The sequence below is a fragment of the Denticeps clupeoides genome, chromosome 11 (assembly GCF_900700375.1).
Source record: "Denticeps clupeoides chromosome 11, fDenClu1.1, whole genome shotgun sequence".
In the NCBI taxonomy this organism is placed as follows: Eukaryota; Metazoa; Chordata; class Actinopteri; order Clupeiformes; family Denticipitidae; genus Denticeps; species Denticeps clupeoides.
The window spans coordinates 8,943,640-8,965,081 of record NC_041717.1 but is presented as its reverse complement, the minus strand read 5'-3'; the positions used below and the strand labels follow the sequence as shown (position 1 = coordinate 8,965,081).

The 21,442-nt window shown below is 41.0% G+C and overlaps 1 protein-coding gene across 1 annotated transcript; it reads right to left on the bottom strand.

Moving 5' to 3' along the window:
• Window positions 1–5,156: 5,156 nt before the first annotated feature.
• On the bottom strand, window positions 5,157–18,534 carry piwil2 (piwi-like RNA-mediated gene silencing 2). Its single transcript, XM_028996436.1, has 23 exons — window positions 18,494–18,534; window positions 17,657–18,105; window positions 17,495–17,591; window positions 17,296–17,377; window positions 14,989–15,171; window positions 14,784–14,894; window positions 14,576–14,693; window positions 14,349–14,473; window positions 13,860–13,940; window positions 13,669–13,782; window positions 10,551–10,739; window positions 10,376–10,460; window positions 9,899–9,988; window positions 9,670–9,810; window positions 8,981–9,094; window positions 8,711–8,899; window positions 8,263–8,364; window positions 7,286–7,402; window positions 7,070–7,158; window positions 6,872–6,977; window positions 6,531–6,784; window positions 5,870–5,977; window positions 5,157–5,550 (listed from the first exon to the last, which is right to left on the bottom strand). Exons 2-23 carry the CDS (start codon window positions 18,083–18,085, stop codon window positions 5,394–5,396), a joined length of 3,081 nt encoding a protein of 1,026 aa, XP_028852269.1. The 5' UTR covers window positions 18,086–18,105; window positions 18,494–18,534; the 3' UTR covers window positions 5,157–5,393.
• Between the last annotated feature and the right edge of the window lie 2,908 nt (window positions 18,535–21,442).

Sequence of the window (21,442 nt, the reverse complement as noted above, 5' to 3'; positions counted from 1 at the left end):
GTTTTTGTGTCCTGTCTCTTTTAGGTTAACTTTGTGGGAGGAGTTGAAGCCTACCAGCTCCACCTACCATCTGCCTATTGGTCACCTCCACCTAAATATAAAGAGAGTTCAGATGGTGTTTGGGAGGTCCCCAGGGTCTTCTAGGCCCTTACTCTTTTGGGAGGTCCCCAGGGTGCAAGGTTGCTTTGTGTGATAGACCCTTTGTTGTAAGTCTGTTAACTTTATGTGCCCTTTTTGTTAACTTTTGTGCGTGTTTCAGTTATCCCCGCTGGACCATCCCTTCGTTTAGACTGTACTGATGTTGGCTAAGTCAAGCACAGAAAAAAGCCAGTGTTTTGGTTTCGAAATCGCTTTACCATATATATACATGTCACTGTGTTCAGACCTTTGAGGATTCGGTTAGCGAATCTTCCCTTTATTTACATGCGAATCTTCCCGCATGTAAATAAAGCCTGACTAAATTCATTTAACTGTTTCTCATTGTGACTCCTCAGACGCTCGGTGATGGAAACAACTTCCATGACAGTTAGCTGTGTTGAGTCTGCTGTTTTATTGTACCTGTTAGCTAACTGTAAATAAAAACACTGTTTGTATGCTTTGTTTGGTTGTGTGTGTGTGTATGTGTAACAGTGGACGTCCTCCTCTCCACACCCTTGTCGCGTTTCTTAGACCCCTAGACTTAGGAGCGTAACAAATGGGGGCTCGTCCAGGATGTTTTCCCCTGGTTCGGTGTTTGATCAGAATCGTATATCCGGTAAGTTAGGGTGTCTCTTGGGTTCTTTGCTTTGGCAATGCCCTCCCTGCAGAGATCCACTTTTGTTATTTTGCTTTGTTATTTTCTTTTTTTTGGAGCTACTCCGTGGGTGGGTGTACGCAGTAACATGGACAGCCTCAGCTTGAGTCTGACCGGTGTGACTGCGTTCAAAGTTCCCTCTAATCGGTACCCTCTGAAGAGCAGGTAGGTTAAGATAGGTTGTGTTAGGCAGGTTTTGGACCGGATTCACAATTTTGCAGGGGTATTTGTGGCCTCGGGTACACGTTCGGTGGAGAGGAGTTTGTGTAAGCTTGGGTGGTTGTCAGTATTCAGCGTTTTGTTTTATTTATTTATTTATTTTGTTGCACATTTTTTGAGTTGGGGGCAGTTGGATCTGTTTGTGTACACAGGTGTGGGTCTAATGTTTGCACAATATTCATTGCGTGTGTCATGGCTGTGTTGTATAATATTTGGGGACTCCTTCTGCATTTGTTTGGCACAGTGTTTGAAAGAGATGCTGTTTGAATTGTCGTGTGGTGTTCGCTCACTCTCAGTAGTGAAGTTCTTTGGCGGAATGATACTCTATTTTAGTTGTGGAGCGTGTTCATTAATAGGAACGTTTTTTCCTGGCCCTGCCATCTGATGTGCTCTTGTCAAGTGTTTCTGCTAATCTGGCGAGTGACCCATGATGCGGAGGTAAAAATCCGTGAGTGCTCATTGGAGAAGTGTGAGTGTAGCTCGATTCAGCGAGAGTTTGACCAGAACACGAATACCATAACTATGGGCTCGCAAGATGGTTAAAGAGATTCAGCTTTTTACCAACTGGAGTGTCAGTATGAGCTTGAGCTCAGAAAGTTGGAGCAGAAGACTGGAATGGAGCGTGACCAAATATCAGTGTGACTTTAAGCTCACATTCGGGTTAAGTCTAGGACTGCTGTTGTATGGCGTTGCGTCTGTTTGAGGGCCTACTGTCTCTCAGGGTATTACTCCCCAGAGCAGTGTGGAGTTCCCAGTTTGCCCTATTATTTTTACCATAAATGACATTTCATATTTCTGTGAAGTGGGGGAAATCATTCGTTGGACCATATTTTGCTTAAGTTTTGCCCGTATTATACAACATTACCATTTTTGCTTTTGAGTGAGAAGTTGGAATCGTGTAAGTGTACACTGTTTTCTACCACTTTGTTTTGGACCATAATTTTTGGTTAGATTCATTGAATAGTGCAGATATTGTATTTGAAGGGGAATGCTCTTTTGGATCAACCGAAGGGTTCATATTTGGTGGTGGGAGTGTTACATCCCTGGATGTATGCTCCCACGTGTTCTGTGTGGCTGGCTGTGTTTTTGTGTCCTGTCTCTTGAAGGTTGACTTCATGGGAGGAATTGAAGCCTACCAGCTCCACCTACCATCTGCCTATTGGTCACCTCCACCCATATAAAGAGACTTCAGATGGTGTTCGGGAGGTCCCCAGGGTCTGCTAGGCCCTTACTCTTTTGGGAGGTCCCCAGGGTCCATGGAGATCTGCAAGGTGCTCTGACGGGGATCTCATTTGTGTATCTTGTTGCTTTGTGTGATAGACCCTTTGTTGTTAGCTTTATGTGCCCTTTTTGTTAACTTTTGTGTGTGTTTGAGTTATCCCAGCTGGACCATCTCTTCCTTTTGACCAGTGGTTCTCAACCATTTACATTTACATCATTTATCAGACGCCCTTATCCAGAGCGACTTACAATCAGTAGTTACAGGGACAGTCCCCCCCTCTTGCTGCGGGCTGCGAGTAGGCTACAGCATGGGAGAAAAAAAAAAGCAAATTTGTGATCTTTGTTTTGATTAATCGGATCTATTTTCGCTGCTAAAATAGACCAAAACAGTCATTATTTAATCAAAAATGTAAGTGACTTATTATTAACTTGTTTGTTGAACTGTCATATGAAATCAGTGTCACATTTTCAATCGTGAGGTGATTGTAAATTAAGTGATGGTCAATTGTCAGCTCTCTTGGTTATCAGGTTGTGTGATGTATGTTGCTGAACTGTATTCAAATCCAGTGACTTTTTGGAGACTTTTGTGGTGTTTGGAGCCTCGAAAGCATGAATCACTCTGCAGTTAGGCCTACAGCGGGTGCTGCCGTGAGCCCCTCTCCTGTCCAAAAGCACTCTCAGTAACCTCGCACAGCAGTCAGGACCGAGAAGAGACACTCATCCCTCCGCGTTCAAGCTGCAAATGAATCGCGCATGCGCATGGCCGCCGCCGTTCACGTAAATGTAAATGTTCACTCACTCTCACAAAAATAAATCACTGCATTTAAATTGACTCTCCATTCAGGAACAGAGCAACATTAAGCACTATTAAATAAGCATTCACCAATCTCTATCACCAATCTCTGGGATGATATTGTAGAGACGGGCTCCGTGATGGGGAAAGAAGAGAAGCCTTTATTAGCTAGCACCAGCACAAGAGGTCAGCAGCAGGGCAACAGGGGAGGCAATCACCCAAGATCACGCCATACGCCACATCATGTAACCCTTGCCACATTAATCCCAGAGGGATTCCCTTATGGCAATTAGGTCAGCCCTATTGGCTGACAACGCTACATTACCCCCCCTTTAACAAAGTACAGCGTCCCCGCTGTCCCCAATCCCCAGCAACAAAGTCCCCCAACAACAAAGTCCAAACGTCCAGTCCTGGTACCACCCTGGAGTGCCACCTTCTCCCTGTTCCCACAGGCAGCCGTCAGGCAAGGTCGCACTGAAGACTCGCTGGTGACGCCCAACTACTGTGGTGTCCTCGCTGCAGGTCGTGTAGTGGGCCATCTATCTCACCCCGTCTATCTCACCAGCCGAGCAGGAAAACCCTTGTCCTCCCTTGGCGTCCCACAAAGTCTTCAGGGGAGTGTGGCCTCCTCCCCAGGTGCTCGGCGACGCCAAGCTGGGGCTAGGGCCTGGCCTCTTCCGCACCCATTCGCTGGTCCTCCTTGTCCTCATCGCCAGTGTGTAGGGACGGTGCTTTGCTCAGTGGCACCTCAGTGGCACCTTGGCGGATCGGGGTTTGAACCAGCAACATTCTGATTACGAGACCACTTACATAACCGCTACACCATCACTGCCCCATGGTGAGCAGGTAGGTTAAGATAGCTTGTGTTAGGCAGGTTTAGGACCGGATTCACAATTTCGCTGGGGTGTTTGTGGCCTCAGGTACATGTTCGGTGGAGAGGAGTTTGTGTAAGCTTGGGTGGTTGTCAGTATTCAGCGTTTTGTTTTATTTATTTATTTATTTTGTTGCACATTTTTTGAGTTGGGGGCAGTTGGATCTGTTTGTGTACACAGGTGTGGGTCTAATGTTTGCACAATATTCATTGCGTGTGTCATGGCTGTGTTGTATAATATTTGGGGACTCCTTCTGCATTTGTTTGGCACAGTGTTTGAAAGAGATGCTGCTTGAATTTTGACGGCAGCGCTAGGTTTGTGCAAAATAATGATTGTATGGTGCACAGGCAATGACTGGGTGTGAGCGTGGCCTAGCTTGAGTTCAGCAAGTAGCTCCACTTGTGAAATGGACACATTGCATGGTTCATTGCGAAGCACTTGCTGCTAAAAAAATGCTGGTTCTTTTTGACTCCGTGCTGAAACAATCTGCTTCTGCACACTGAAGTTCGCTGGCTCTCCAGGAGGCTGGTGTTACAGAGATTGTATGAGCTGCAAGAGTAGGTGAAGTGGTTTTTGACAGAAATCAAATCAGATCTGGCGAAGCATCTGGATGACACTATGTGGCTTGCGTCTCTGTCCTATTTGGATGATATATTTGACCGCTTGAATGGCCTCAACCTGTCTTTGCAAGGCTGCGAAACTCATATTTTGCTCCAAAGTGCACGCCTTCACACAAAATCTAGACCTCTGGCATGGCCGCATCAGTCGAGGGAACTGCGACATGTTCCCCAGCCTCGCAGACTTTATCACTGTTGCAGGCACGTCACGCGATTTCTCCTCCGTTTCAATCAGTGTCTGAGCAACAATTTGCCAAGGTGCCACTGAGGAAATCGCCATCCCCATCTCCCTGTCATGGCTAAGGGTGATGGGTTAAATGCAGAGGACAAATTTCACTGTGTGCACCGTGTGATGTGCAGCTGTGTATCACAAGTGACAATCACTTTACTTTTTATCAAAACCACAATGATGACTCAATAAAATGGATCTCAATATTTCAATTATTTATTAAATACCTCCAACGCATTGTTCCTAAGTCTACATATACAGATTTGGCAGGTGCTCATATATAGAGCGACTTAAAGCTGACATTTTTGTAATGGCACCTAAATGAAAGACAATGGCTTTTTTTTAAGCTACAGCAAAAATAAACATGAAGCCTTTTGTGAGGAACATTCAGAAACAGAGTAAACGTCAAGAACATTCAGGAACAGAGCAACATTAAGTACTATTAAATAAACATTGTTCAATCTCTATCAAAAATCCACTGGGATAATATGCATGTGTAGAGATTATAAACATGCATAAAATGAACCACAAATAAAAACATAAAATCAAACATAAAATCTATATATATGCTTAACAAGCAAGCATAACATGGAGGGAAAAAAAACACCGGCCTCTGCATCCTACATAAATGCTTCAAATTACTCTCACTTCAGAGGAAGTACAGCTTATCTGCCAGCTGAATGGCAGGCTCCGAATGGAGGTACTGGCCCGACAGGAACGCCACCTTGTGAGCATACTTGCATGGTGCTGGCACACGAATGGTGCCGGGCCAGTTCCAGTACATGTGGCACATCTTGAAGGTCAGCCTATTAAGGAGAATAACAGTAAATTTTAAAGTGTGCTCTGATCAAAAATGCTAAGTACAGCCATTAAGACCAAGCCTAAGATCAGTCCAACTGCTGGCACTTCATTGGAATTAATATTTTGCCCAAGAACTACAACGATCAATTTTTTCATTGGACTGGAAGATGGGGCAGGGGGCTTATACAAGAGATGTGTTAGATGGAAAAATGAAGCAAAGCATTATCAATTTTCTGTGAAACACGTTCTTTGTATTAGTAGTAATTAAGGCCAGCAAACTGTTTAAACGCCTGCAAATTATGAAATTAATATTTGTTACAGTACCTTTGCAAGTGGTCTGGAGTCAGGTTGGCGGTGTTGTACAAACAGACATAATGTGTTGGCAAACCACATCCGTGTCGAATTTGATGAGCCATGAGGAAGAAATCAACCCTGGAAATAGCGAGACAAACAATGTAAGTTGATAATCTACTAGGCACCTCACCAGACAACTCTCAATTACAGTATTAATATAACAAGGGGATAAAAACAGGTTCTGTTCCTTTTAAAGAATTCACTTAATGGTACACACACAACATTAACATAGGTATTTTGTGTGAGTGATAAAGTTAAACCTGAAACCTTAGCTACTACAGAATCAATGGCAGTGTAATTTATAATGGGTATTTTATATTGGTATGCCTCAAGATCCCTTTTAGTAGCCACTAGTTTTTAATGATACCTTTTTTTTTTTTTTTTTTTTTTTTTTACACAGCACACGATGCTACCCAGGCCTGAAAATTGCTCTTTTCAAATTCATTTTCATAACTGTATGAACCCTGTTAACACCTTTGTAAATGGCTGATTGACATTTTTCCCTAGCAGTATTACTAAGCATTGCATTATTAAAGTCTTTTTAGTTTGAACTGATGAATTACTCTCATTACTAGCAGTTATGGAATTTGTAAAAAGGTGCCACTTTCTGAAATGATGAAGTGATACTGACCAGTCCCTTTGGGTCACAGTGTGGTCTAGGACAGTGCCCGGAGGTGGTGTGCCAAATTTCTCCCCAGCGCACGAGTACAAGGTGGTATTGATTCGCTTCTGGACAATAATGAAGGCCAATTTGGGCTCATAGTTGGGAAATGTCTCAAAGCACTTGAGAATCTGAGGGATCTCATAAAGCTCCACTGTCTTCAGCTGGCCCTCAGACACTCCATCCCTGAAGATCACGATTTTCTCGGGGAAGCAGTGATTCACCTGAGAAACCACCAATCAGTGAACAGAGCAAAACGCACGGCCCAACAACGATGGCACACAGAACAAAACTAAAAGTAAAATTCTCACCTCAAAGTATTTCTGCAGTGCTGCCAGCATGCACACTCTCAACCCACTAATTATTTCCTCATTAGGTGTCTGGAAGATTGCTCTCGAGTACCATTTGGTCATCAAACTGGAAATAAAAACATTTCTTAATTCTTTTTATCATTGTCTGTAACTTCTGGGTCAAAGATAGTCAGATAGACAAGTAAGTCGCCACTAAACCTGTTCACACTAGCAACAAATCCCATGACTGATCTTTTCTGCTTGGTTGTGTCATGATGCACATCTATTCCAATCACCATTAGTTGTTTCTGTGAAAAAAAAACCAGATTTAAATGAAAATAATTCACACGTATTAAGGAACTAACAACTGTAAATATAAGTGAATATTTATAAATGCTAATTACAGCAAATTTTTAAATGACAATGAACACTAACCAAAGGGATATGTACAGTCCATAGCTCTCCTCCCAGTTTACAGTTCATCTGCAGCAGGATTTTTTGAGCAATGCTCCTCAGCTTCTGAGGTTGGGAGATGGTTCGTACGTTGATAGCCTTAGGAAACATCAATGTTGTTTTTTTTCTTCCAAGAGTGTGACCAGTGTACAATGTATATTATGTACAGTTAGGCAAACACTAAACCATTAACACCAGGCTGTCAAATGATGGAACATATATTGCAACAAATTAGCAATCACTTCAGTTGGTCAGTTTAAAGCAGGAGAAATGTAACATTTACATTTACGGCATTTATCAGACGCCCTTATCCAGAGCGACTTACAATCAGTAGTTACAGGGAGTCCCCCTTGGAGACACTCAGGGTTAAGTGTCCTGCTCAGGGACACTATGTTAGTAAGTGGGGTTTGAACCTGGGTCTTCTGGTTCATAGACGAGTGTGTTACACCACTAGGCTACCACCACCCCACATGTGAGGATGATTGACATAAGGATTGACAAAAGTGTCTACAAAAATGTCTATAACGGGTCTGCGAGCATCAAAACAGGAAAATATGTCACTGTTTTAGATTTTTTTTTTTTTTTAATCCCTTCACTGGTAGTTGCAAGTAATGTGTTATGAGTTTATGGGTTAAATGGAAAAAAACACAGCCCTGTTTACAGTTGTACCACTATTTCATTTCTCACATGCTGCAGTCATACCAAAAGAGTCCAAAGTAAGAATGCAGCAGGGTCATGCTGAATCAATGATGTCATACATAATTTTTGCAACCCAAAATTACCAAAAAGCAGACACTTTGACCTTGTGTCTATTTTAGTCAAATTGGAAACAGAAATTCAGAAGCAAATCCATGGATGCAATGAATCAAGAATCAATTTTCAATGGACACTTCTGTTCTGAGGGCACAATAGCAAGAACGCCTGGTGTGACTGGTTGGAGGACCTTTCACAAAAATTACCTGAGATGGTACAGGGTTGCGTAAACAGCACTGTTTCTTGATAGCACTGTAGAGGTCGTCTCTGTTGCCAGTTAAGATACACACAACCATCTGCACATTTGGCTGAGGGCAGAAAGAAGCAAATATGGAATTATTTTTTGCTGAGGCTTAATAGTCTCCTGAAGTTTGGAAGTGGCAATCAGATCATGCCATATTTATTGAGCATTTAGAATGTGTTTTCCTAAGCGTGGATATTAAGGCTAGGTACATGCAAAGTTTTATACTCAATACTTTTTGCCAATCATTTTAAAATGCTGCACCATAATACCAGGCAGAGGTACAGAGTGACCCGTGATGACCAAAAGCTAAACTGATGCTTCAGAACTGAAGTATGTACCAAACCAAGATTTTTTGAACTGTTACAACCTGATAAGGATAAGGAGTAAGCTGTAAGAAAATGTGGACTCACTTCAGCAGATAGCTGGGAATGGATGCTTTTCAGATAGGTTTCAATGCGATCATCCTTCATCTCTATGGAAATGGGCCGTCTCAGTTGGATCCCCATGGGGCCAGCAACCTTCCCAAAGATGGACACCAGCTCTTTAGCCTGCTCTTCAGCGCGCGGTGGGTAGAATATGGCCCAGCAATACAAAGGAACCTTACAAAAAAGCACAGTCACAATCAGATCCAAATCTTCAATTGATAATGTTAGAAAAATCCCAGAGCAGCTGGTACTTACACAGCTGATGCATGCATCTCTAGCTACTTCCCTGGACCAGCTCACGTCAGAGGAGGTGACGAATGAAGCAGACTGCAAAGCGATAGTCTCCATTGGCAGAGTTCTTCCTTGTGTCTACATGGAAGAACAGATGTCGAATCAGACAGCTTTCATGTGTATGTGGGACTTCACTGCAAATTAATATATGTAATACAAATTCAAAAAGAGTGAAAGAAATGCTTCTGCAGCCAGTAAAAAAATTGTTAAGTCCTGGTGTATTTATGTTTTTGCCCTGTGTTTGTGTTGCAGGATGCCCTGGTGATGACCGCTAAATGACCCCTCCTGTTCCTGCCATCTCTAATAAGGATGCTTGTATAAAAAGGGGCTCTGTTCCACCCCTTCCTGCTCCCTCGTCCCCCATGCTTTCCTCCGTTGCATCACCTGTTGCCATCACTTCCGTTGTGAAAGGCAGACACATATTCATTTCTGTTTGTGCTCATCTGCGTTTGTTTCTTTTCTGTTTAGTTTATAGTTTATTCGTTGTTATTCGTTTCATGTGTATTTCAGATATATTAATTGTCCTTTTTCATTAATAAAATACTTGGTAAATTGCTTTGTTTTATGTTAGTGGGTCTGTCTTTTCTTTTATGTGCCGTACTCCTGCTACGCAAAAACGTATACATAGTGTAAAGGTGATAAAAAGGTCTCACCACCAGCATGTTCCTGCTTATGTCCAGACCCCAGCGAGCCAGTTCAGTTTTGGCCTCAGGGTTGGTTGTGATGCTCTGGAGCAGTGATTTGAGGGAGCTGGTATGCTGCTCAGCACTCACATTAATGTGTATTGTCAGTTCCTGAAACACAACAATTGACAGCAATAGAGTGTTGAAGCAGTCACATAGTTGTTAGGGGAAGATAAAGCCACTGAAGATAAAGCAACACCTTCATTGCACGAAAGTCCTTCCTCATTTTATCAGGGATGCCAGTCATGCTGGATAGTTCAGGCAGGATAAGAATTGGACCAGACATTACCTGAAAGTGCATTAACTCATCATCATGTACTGAAGTTCACAGTACAAGCAACTTTGGGTACTAGACAAACCATGACACTACAGTACCAGTTTGAGTCGCTAGGTGGCATTATTTCTTTAGAATTTACTTCTGCAATTCTGTCCAAAAGGTAGTATTCATTCCAAAATTAAGCAATGTGCTGCATTATTTATTCCAAAAGACCACACAACTAGTTTCCGACACAAGCTAATTATAGCCCTCAGTAACCTTTAACTCAAATCAGAATGCCTGGCCTTTAGTCGTATGCTATTTCTGCTTAAACGTGATTAAGATTTTTATTCTGCTTAGAGCCACAGACGTTGGGTGTTCAAAACAATTAAATAATGTGAGTCGGCTTGCTGGAAATACCCGCCCTCCTGGTTTTGACCTCTCTTTCGGATGATGCACAAGCAGAGGTTGCTCAAGCTCTTTGATAGTGATGCCATAGTTCTTGCTGCAAAGATTAAACCATTTATAAATATATTAATATGACCACAACATTTTCTACAATGTTAAACAGCATTTTACATCATCAAAAAATAACCTGTAATAGTCAATGAAGTTTGTCTCTGAACCATCAGCCATAGTGAAAGTGTCTTTTGGGGACCTTGACCACTCAATGTCATCAATGCGGTAAGTACGATTGTTGTAGCGTGTGATGACGATGCAACCGACAAGCTCTTTAATGCACTCATCCCTGAAGCTTTCCTGACTCTGCTGATAGAGTACATTCCTGCCAAACAACCAAGAAAAAACATGTTACAAATTTTTGGGCAATAACAAAGACTGTAATGTTCGTTCATGCCTCAGTTGGTCAAGATTATCCAATTAAATTAGTACACAACAAAAAATTTTTTTTTTGTTTCTGGCTGACAATTTCAGTAACATTCAGCAAATAATTCACTGATTCCCCCATAATTGATTAAATATGATTTAGCAATTTGTGTGTGTGTGTTTTTTTTTTTCGTGGCCCAACTTTTGCTGGAAACTGCAATTGCACTTTTTCCACTACAACTCACAGACCACCACAGGACATTTAGATTACGGTTATGGCCAAACGTTTTGAGAAAAACACAAATACTGGTTTTCACAAACTTTGCTGCTTCAGTGTTTTTAGATCTTTTTTTAGTTGTTCCTGGTGGTGTATTGAAGTATAATTACAAGCATTTTATAAGTTTCAAGGCTTGTATTGACAATTACAATCAAGTCAATATTTGCACTTTACCACAGCACAAAGCCGTCCAATCCTTGTACTTTTTGCAGAATGTACTGATGTTTTTCTTAGTGAAGTGGCTTCTTTGCTGCCCTTCACGATACCAGGCCATCCTCCAAAAGTCTTCACCTCACTCTGCGTGCAGATGCACTCACACCCGCCTGCTGCCATTCCTGAGCAAGCTGAGTCATTTTTAGGCACCCTGTTTTTGATTATCTCATAAATGGTTGACTTATGTGCAATCTTAGTAGCAGCAGTATCCTTGCCTGTGAAGTATGGCTGCACGATATATCAAAAAATTATCGCGATATTAGTATACGCGATAGCTGTATCGCAAAGAGTTGCGATAAATGAAATTTCTGCTGCGTCCAAAATCTCGTACTATGTACAATTGTGACGAGCCATCGCCGCGAGGTCATGAAAGGAGAAATCGGCTCCAGTTTCGGAATAACGCTTTTTATTGAATGGAAGCCAGTAGGTGGCACCAACAGCCAATACCTACTCCTCCGGATTCTACAATAAGAGAGGCGGCTTTTCTTCTCCTACAGCCCTACACCTCAACGTCACGGTGTAAAGTTTCTCCCCTTGCACACGGTACATTAAATCCCCATAACACACACATCCCGAACCCCAACAGAACACATTTAACCGTAACATGGTTAACTATTTGCAGTCCCAGGCACGCCCGTCCCGTCGGTGCGTATCTCACCCACAACTCATTGGCCGGGCTCCGTCGCCACATAATATATTGTATGTGAAAAACAGTATGCGAGGCGAGTAGTATGTCCGAATTCATAGTAGGGATGCACCGATACCGATAACACATTTTCTAAAGTACTCGTACTTGTTAAAAGTCCGCCAATACCAGGGACCGATACCATGGTCTGAGAAATGTCTGTGTGTGAGCGGCGTGTAAGGGGTTAATCAAAGGCGACGAGTGCTTGCTGCAGCAAACTCTTGCAAGATGAAAGAAAATGTCCAGAGACAATCCACGTGCTTTGAAAATAACATGGGCAATTATCGAGTACATTGCATGGAGTGACCAGCCACTCTCAGAGGTAGAAAATGTGGGATTCCTGGGTCTCCTCCAGGTAATATGCGATTTGTGTGTCCAAATTTGACCAACCAGATGGGCCATTACTATCTTTATACCCGCCTCCCAAGTAGGTGATATAATGCTGTTGGCTAGACCGGGCCATGTAATGTTAATATTAATTTTTATTTATGTGGATGTTGGCAATATGTTAGTGTTTCCACTACATACCAATTTACTTAAGGCCTGTACACTTTGTTTAATAGTAATTTATATTTCATTTTTCTTTAATCAATTAATTAATTTGTGTGTGATATATATATATATATATATATGGCAAGGAAACATTTTGTTTAAAAGATGCTCTTAAGTAATCTTTAAAAGCAATTCATATGGTGTTGCCAGGTCTATTGTAACACCAAACAAAAAAATCTGAATATCTGATGAGGGTTTTAAGTCATTCATAATGTTTTGAAGTCTAAATCTTCCTTGACAGTTTCTTTTTAGCCTAAATTAGATTTAATTAATCAGATGAATATATATTACCTGTTTATTTTAGTATGATCATTACATATATAAATAATTTTTAAAATAGCTAATAATAATAACAATAATAGTAATTTAAAAAGCATTTCTCTAGGGAAATGATATATCGCAAGAAGTATCGTTAGCGCAATATTCAACAACAATATCGCATATTTTCCCAATATCGTGCAGCCCTACTGTGAAGCCCTTTTTATGGAATGCAATGATGACTGCATGTGTTTCATTGCAGGTAACCATGGTTAACAGAGGAAGAACAATGATTTCAATCATCACCCTCCTATATAAAGCATCCAGTCTGCTATTCTATCTCAATCAGCATGACAAAATGATCTCCAGCAGTGGGGGCAGATTAGGGGCAGTGGTGGCCTAGCGGGTAAGGATGCGAAACCATAATTAGAAGGTTCGAACGACCAAGGTGCCTCTGAGCAAAGCACCATCCCTCCACACTGCTCCCTGGATGCGTCATGGCTGCCCACTGCTCCCTCAGGGGATGGCTTAAATGCAGAGCCCACATTTCACTGTGTGCATTAGATGCTGTGCTGTGTCACATGTGACAACTAATCACCTTCACTTCAAGTGAAAAAAAGATGACAAAAGCAGAAGAAATCTTGTGCTTGTCAACACTCTCACTTGTGTTAAAGAGAGGATCACTGAAATGATCTCAGCAGGTCCTTTTGTGGCAGGTTTGAAATGCAGTGGAAATTGATTTCTTGGGATTAAGTTCATTTTCATGGCAAAGGTGGACTTTGCAATTCACCGTGCCATAATACTTGCCATAATAAAAGCAGCAAACTTTGTGAAAACTAGTAATTGTGTCACTCTCAAAACTTTTGGCCACGACTGTACATTTAAAAAAAAAAAAAAACTCACATGACATCTAGAACAGAGTCGTTGCGCAGCACTTTGTGGGACACATCCACAGCCAGGTAGAGTCCACCATCGGTGCTTTTGATGGACGTAGAATAACCTGGCCACACCTGAAGCCTACCAAAAAAACTTGTGGTTACCTATTACAACTTCAGCACACAGAAGAACCCAGGTGTTAGTTGAAGAGCACAGACCTTTGCTTTCCCAAAATAATTGCATTTGTGGGGTCATAGTGGTTTCGTCCAACCTGTTTCAAGCCCAATATCTTCATGATCCTTAAAAAAAAAAAAAAAAAGTACATTTTAAGTACATTGTTAATCCTCAAGGTCTGACGAATAATGTACACACATAAAGTTCTAATTTTGATTAGGATGACAGCTTTTTAAGATTCGGGGTATACAAACCACTTCAATGGGAGTCTGGCCCCATTAACGAAAGAGCTGAGGTCACTCAAGAGAGCATGATTTCAGCTTAAGGCAATCAGAGGCATGCAATGCATGAGACTCCATGTGGAGAACAGAGAAGATTAGGCGTAGCAGATTGGAACTTGGCTGAATTAAGACACTGAGCTGCTCTGAATCAGCTATTCCCCACTGAGGTTGAGTGAAGAAAGTCCCGTAAACCCAAATCCAAAAAAAGATGCCATATACTTGCTCTCAATTAATCTGAGCATGTAGCCTTACTTCCTGAGCACAATGTTGTAGAAAGGGATGCACAAGTCAGAGGTAGGGGGAAGTATCTTTGTCATCTTGATCTGGATCTTGATTTCCTGGCTGTCAGTTCTCCGTTCACTTTTCAGATTTACCACCTGTAGATGATTTGTGATACAGCAAGTGCGCAAAAAAAAAAGTGGCCGCTTTAATGTAATAATTAGTGATATGACAACACATGCAAAGAAGAAGAAACCCACCTCATTCAGACACACTGGAATGTAAAGGATCGAGCCGTCAAAAGCGACCACATCACCAGTGGTTGACTGGTGTTCCTTAATCATGCCATATCGCATGCTTATGGATTCAACATTTGGACTATTGTCATAAAACGAAAAATAATCCATATAAATGCATTTTATACATAGTAAGTTAAATTTTTAACAACCAAAAATATGCTGCACTTACGTAAAAGAGACGTGGTACTGGTACACCGCTTTATTCTTACAAACTAAGGGGATATGATTTGAGGCTATAGAGAGATGTTCTCCTTTTGTACCCTTCTTCTGCATAGGTTCGCTAAAACAAAATCAGACTAAAGTCATGTAGGCACTTGCAGGCACTTCAACCACCAAGGAAAGACTAGGACAGCTCAACTGGACATATTGCCTACCGAGTAGCTTCCACCTTCAGCACAGCTTTGGAAGGCTCGTCTACTGGCACTGCCATTTCCACAGGTTGGGCTGAACCAGTTAATGTCAGGCCAGAGGCAACTGCAGGGACGGCAGTGGGCCTTCTCCCAATGGCCAGGGAGATCATACCTTCACTACCATCCTTGAGTCCTCGTCCAAGAAAACTGTGGAGAATCCAGTTAACATTACTAGCAAACAAAGCCAAAGCATTTCCAAAATCAACAAATGTAAGCACTTACTGACAATGAATATGGCATGAAAAATCTTGTCAACAATTAGTCATTTGGTGCCATGTCACTTTGAAAAAGCAAAAAAATATTTCAGATTCTCATACGTAATTATTTAAAAGTGTGGCATCTGGATGAAACCTACAAATGCTTTGGCAGAACTTTAACCAACACATAACAAAAAAAGATATACACAAAAATATTGTGTACTGGACAGTTTAAAAAAATGTCCATTATAAATACCATTGTCTAGTTTGTTGGGTCTTTGCACAGAATCACACACTACAGGGGCACCAAAATTTAAATGCATGACTAATCTCACTGTGATGACTCGTTTTTATAAAAAACTTTTCACACAGTACTTGTTTGCTGGAACTCTAAAATATTGTGAAAATATAAATTATTAGAAATTCAGCAATACTAGTTCCCAAAGTTCTTTATTTGATGTTTGTTTGTTTAGTTTTTTTACAGTACATCACTTTTTCCACATATTGTTTTATTACTATTCCAAAGTTTAGGGTGATTTAGAAATATCTTTATTTCTATGAATAAATACATAAAGAGTAATCTAATAATCAATTGACCCTTTAAATTACATTACTGCACTGTATGTTTTTATCAATATGATGTTTTTTCTAAATGATCCTAAACCTTTGAACTGTAAACATCAGAAAAACATCCCCACAGCATGATGCTACCACCCCCATGCTTCAATGTAGGGCCTGGTGATGAGCGGTGCCTCGTTTCCTTCAAACGTGACACCTGCCATTCAGGTGCCTCCAGGTGGGTTGCCATGTGCCTTTTACTAAGATAACACTGCATATATTACTTGTACTTGTGATAGATGCATGTAATTGACGTGATGAATGTTTAATCACCCAGAAAAATCTAAAAAAAAAAAAAAAAACGACGAACACAATCGGGAGAAGAGGACATCTGGTCACCCTAACTTAGCATCGCTATGCTAATTCTACACACCTTACTTAAAGTGTAGCCTAGTGGGTAACACACTCGCCTATGAACCAGAAGAACTAGGTTCAAATCCCACTTATTACCATTTTGTCCCTGAGCAAGACACTTAATCCTAAATTGCTCCAGAGGGACTGTCCCTGTAAATACTGATTGTAAATCGCTCTGGACAAGGACGTCTGATAAATGCTGTAAATGTAAACAAAGATTTTGAAATGCTGCTCTAATTGCACAACCCGATTAACAGCTCTGGTGGGGGTCGCTAGACGGGGCATATATAGAATTTGTAATGAATATTTTGAGGGACAAAAAATTAAACAAATTGCATCTTAATGTTACAATATCACAATAATCTTCAAATTTTGAACTACAATTAAAAAAAAAAAAAAAAAAAAAGGATGAAAATTACACTTCAATTATTTTCAAAAGCCACAGGGTGCCGCAGTGTAAGGATGAAAGATCCACAAATTGCCGACGCCTGTTCTAGAAGGTTCTCTTCTGTCCATAGAGGACCTCTGGAGCTCTGACAGTGACCTTTCACTTACAGATGATGGAGGTCACTGTGCTCATTGGAACCTTCAAAGCAACATGAATTTTTCTGTAACCGTCCACAGATTTGTGCTTTGAGACAATCCTGTTTTGGAGTTCTAAAGACAAGATGCAGATGCTGCAGAAACATGGCAAAACCTGTAAATACTTGTGATACACATGTGATTTCTCTCTTTTTTTCCCATGTTGTCATTATGGGGTGTTGTGTGTAGAATCCTGATGGGAAAAAATGAATTTCTTTTGGAATAAGGCAATAATGTAACAAAATGTGAAAAAAGTAATGCGCTGTGAATACTTTCCATATGCACTGTACATTACATTTTAACAAAAAAAAAAAAAAAACTGTAATTGAATCATTATTGGATAATGCTATTCTGAAATATTACATGAAGCATTATTTATGACTTTGCAGCATTCAATGATATGCAGCAAGCTGTTTAATTGCACGTAGGTCATGCAAAAACAAGCTGAGCCCAGCATCAAGCATTACCAACTGTTCCCCTTTGGATATCATATCAGACAAAGAAAATCCTTCAATCATACCTACTACCATGGCCCATCCTCTCCTCACGGACCTGCTCTTCAGCCTTGCTCCCTGCTTCAAAACGTCCCACTGCGCCAAGTCCTTGCATTTTAAAAGTAATGTAATTAGCAATGTACCAAACCATTGCATTTGACATTAGCATTTTATATTAAACAATTTTGTACAAATCCTTAATGTCGTTTGTCAAATTTTACTCACCCAGAGGGGCAACTCCTCTACCCAAGGTTGAAGAGGGTTCAAAACCCAAGCTTCTCATCATAGACACCAAAGATGGGCTTCCAGATGACACATCAACCTTCAACAATACACATGAATTATTTTCCAATAATTATGTTCTGTAAAAGAGCTTAAGACACCTACCTGCTCTTTCTTTTCTGGCTTATCTACCTCTGCTTCTGGTTTTCCAGTCTGCTCCAGGACAGCTGGCTTATCAACAAGGCTTGCACCCAGTCCACGCCCAAGAGCTGATTGGGTGGCTGCAAGAAAAAGCCCATGGCCATGGCCTAAAGCTCCTCCATCTGAAGGAGGTGTCACCCCTCGTCCAAAGCCAATGGTGGGGTCACCAGCGGGGCCACATAAGCCTCTGCCAAAGGGACTAGCTGGTACCTTCTGCGTCTCCAACAAACCCCTCCCTCTCGCAAAGCTCAGTTGTTCTGGTGCAAGTGGAAGACCTCGAGCTCTTCCTATAGGTGGCCCCTCAGATGCCTGTCCCAGGCCACGAGCAAGCTGTGGCAAGGGCATCCAGCCTGTCCCAAGGGGTCTTGGGAAGGGTGGTTTGCTTGGGTCCATAGCTTGATTTCACTCAGTGACTGTGGAAAAACATATCAGTTAGTTCCTACTAGTTACTTTGAAGAGCTCTCTTACACAAGCCGATATGGCACAAGGCAGCCCCCAGCAATCTCAATGTCATGACTATTTGCATTAAGCCTTCACGGCATCCATTTCAAACAACACGACCAACGGTGACATTTTCAAAAGATCAACAAACCTTCGATATCTGTAGAAAAAGGATTTTTCTAAAGTACACGCACGAGTCTAAGTGGCAAACTACGAGCAAACGCACGATGAGCTAATCAACAATTAGCAAATCTACATTCAGAACTTATCAATATTCTCAGGCTAATTACAATACACGCAAAATAGCAGGTTTAACTAATTGTGTTGCAATTTACAGCAAAAAAGAACAAACACACTTACTAGTTAGCACTACCACGATGTCTGTCAGAATTCGCGGTAAGTCTGGCTTGTCCAGGATGGAGTGTCGCTGCGTAAGTCCCGCCCCCGATGAGGATTCCGATTGGCTCACCTGAGTTGGTTGAGCCAATGATGCTCCAACCAGTGGAGCTTCACACCTGTCAATCTGGGAAGGTTCTGGAAGCGTCTTCTGTGTCGCTTGAAAACGGCATTATTTCGACAATCATCAAGTAAATAAAACATAGAGAGTTCGTCTTCGGTTAAAATCCACAGTACTGTTTTAGGTCTGTTAAAACCAAAAAGTTAATGCATTATACATTGACATTCGATGCACAGCTTTTTTTCAACTGAGACAACTGTCAAGAGTCAAGACACTTCTCTGTGACGTCACGTTGAGATTGTAATCCATGCTTTTATTACGAGTCGTCTGGACTACTGCAACTCACTTTATGTTGGACTTAACCAGTGGTCACTTGATCGACTTCAGTTGGTCCAAAATGCTGTTGCGCGGATTTTAACTGGTACAAAAACCCCACGCGCACATTACTCCAGTTCTAGCATCCTAACATGGGCTCCCAATGTAACGTTAGTTGTCCCAAAGACAAGGAGGAAACTTAGGGGTGACCGAGCTTTTTCAGTCGCTGCCCCAAGACTTAGGAACGAAATGTCCTCGAACATCAGTTCGGCCAACTCCCTTCCTGCTTTTAAGAGCTCCCTCATAACACATTTTTTCTCCTTGGCTTTTAAATCTGTCTGAGATGTTGGCGTTACTGTTTTATTATGGTTATTATTATTTTATTGGTTGTTATTATGTCATTGTTTTATTTGCTATCTCTACTCTTTTATTTTGTCTGTGTACAGCACTTTGGTCAACTGTGTTGTTTTAAAGTGCTTTACAAATAAATAAATAAAAACTTGAACTTGAACTTATACATACAAGTACATAAATTTACATACACAAGTAATACTAACACATTCTAAAATAAGCGTTTTGCGTTTACAGTTATTATTTTTATATTTTGTATAAATTTTTTATGTCCTGTTTTACCTGGTTTTCTAACTGTAATTGTATCCTATGTGATTTTAACTATGTTTCGAATTGAAGTCCGTACAGCACTTTGGTCGACTGTGTTGTTTTAAAAGTGCTTTAGGAATACAATCGATCGAATGACTGATTGATTGATTGTATTTTAAGTAATTTATGTTTTAAGTAATTTAAGTAGCAAAAGGGCAACCTACTTACATTGTTAAAGGTAATCTGTGTAAAAAGAGAGGCACAGGGCAGATGATCTTGGATCTTCTGAAAAAATATAGCAATGTTTGGAGTTCAGGTTGTAGTTAATGTTTCTAAAAGCGAGTGGGCTGACAGTTGAAGGCTGCTGGCAGAATGTAGGCACAATGGTGCTGCTGGTATGGTGTCTTTGTAATTTATTCATGATTTTTATAGATTGGGTACAATATAGTAGACAATGGTCCAAGAAGAGCAATATACAGCCCTTGCCCTGGTTCAACAGAGTTTAGTCCAGTCATCACAAATCCATCAATCCAAAACTGGTTATCTATTTCTTAGGCATAGTTGTGTGGTGCACAACTTTGGAGCCTAGGAGGTAAAAAACAACTTTGTCCCAACACAGTTAATTATGTCAAAGTTCATTATTCTATAGCTTACTTATTATATGGCTCAAAGTGAAGTGTAGAATATAAAAAATAGATTTGTGATACATAAATGCTGTTCTTAAAGTAAATAATTCAGTTTTCACTACTGCAATTATTTGTGTGGCATGAATGAATTTGTGTGATTCGCTCTTCACTCCAGTCTTTTGCATACAAGCGATAGAAGCCATATGTGTAGAGAGAATGCAGCTAATGTGTCTGGTGGAGAGTGCTTTTCTGCATTATGCATACTGTCTCTGTCACCCAGCAGAATGTGTCAGACTACTTTACTTACATCAATCAGCTTAGAATGAAAAGTATGGGACTTCTTTGAAATAAACCATGAGTGTGAGATGTAAGAGGATAGTGGCCTCATATTAAGTAGAGCACACAAATCTCTAGGCCTCACCCCGGTACCCTAAGTATTAATGGGTTTACTCAGGATAATTCAAGGCTAAAAAGATCTTTTCCTCAGACTTATGCATTAAAACGTGTCAAATGCTTTGGTGGGCATATTCCACATCAAAGGATGTAATGTGAGACCCGATCTGGACTGCTTTGAATATATCAATAAGCCTGACTCATAAACCTGAACAAGACTATAATATCAGACAGATGGCACAAATTGGACTCTTTTGAGTGACACATGGCCCTGCACAGTGATTCATATCAAGTTTCACGACATGAAATATTAACGTGACTCAAAAAATGACATTTTGGGAAGGAAAGTTTACTTAATTTATTCATTAATAATACAGCATTGCTATTCAGTGTGTATGTGGCTGCTCTTGAACGACAGGGCCATTCCACTGTGAAAAAGGTTATTTATGTGATTAAATGTGACCATCATGGCCACCATCTGACGGTGAACACCCCCCCTCCTTCCTTGCTGGCCAACATTTGTACGTTAAGCAAAGATGACAGAAGTCAAATAAGCAGATATTAACACAGGCCGAACACCAGGCAGGAGCTCATTTGAGATGATCTGAATACAAAATGACTTCAAGTCGAGCAGTTCTACGGGACAGTCTGGCAACTTCTTTCCAGGCGTTCTCCTCACCCCTTTGTGAGAAGAAATCTCCGAATCTAGTCATACGACCCGCTAACGCTCGATTTGTGTCAAGCTTTTTGTTGTGAAGAAATAAACTGTGAAATGAAACGGTGGCCATGACAACTGGCGCAGCTACATGCTAATAGCAGTGGTAACTAGCTAGTAAATTATGACAGACTATGACGAATATTAAGCATATAAATACTATTCACAGGGACAATTTCGAGTCAAATCGTTTTTTTTTATTT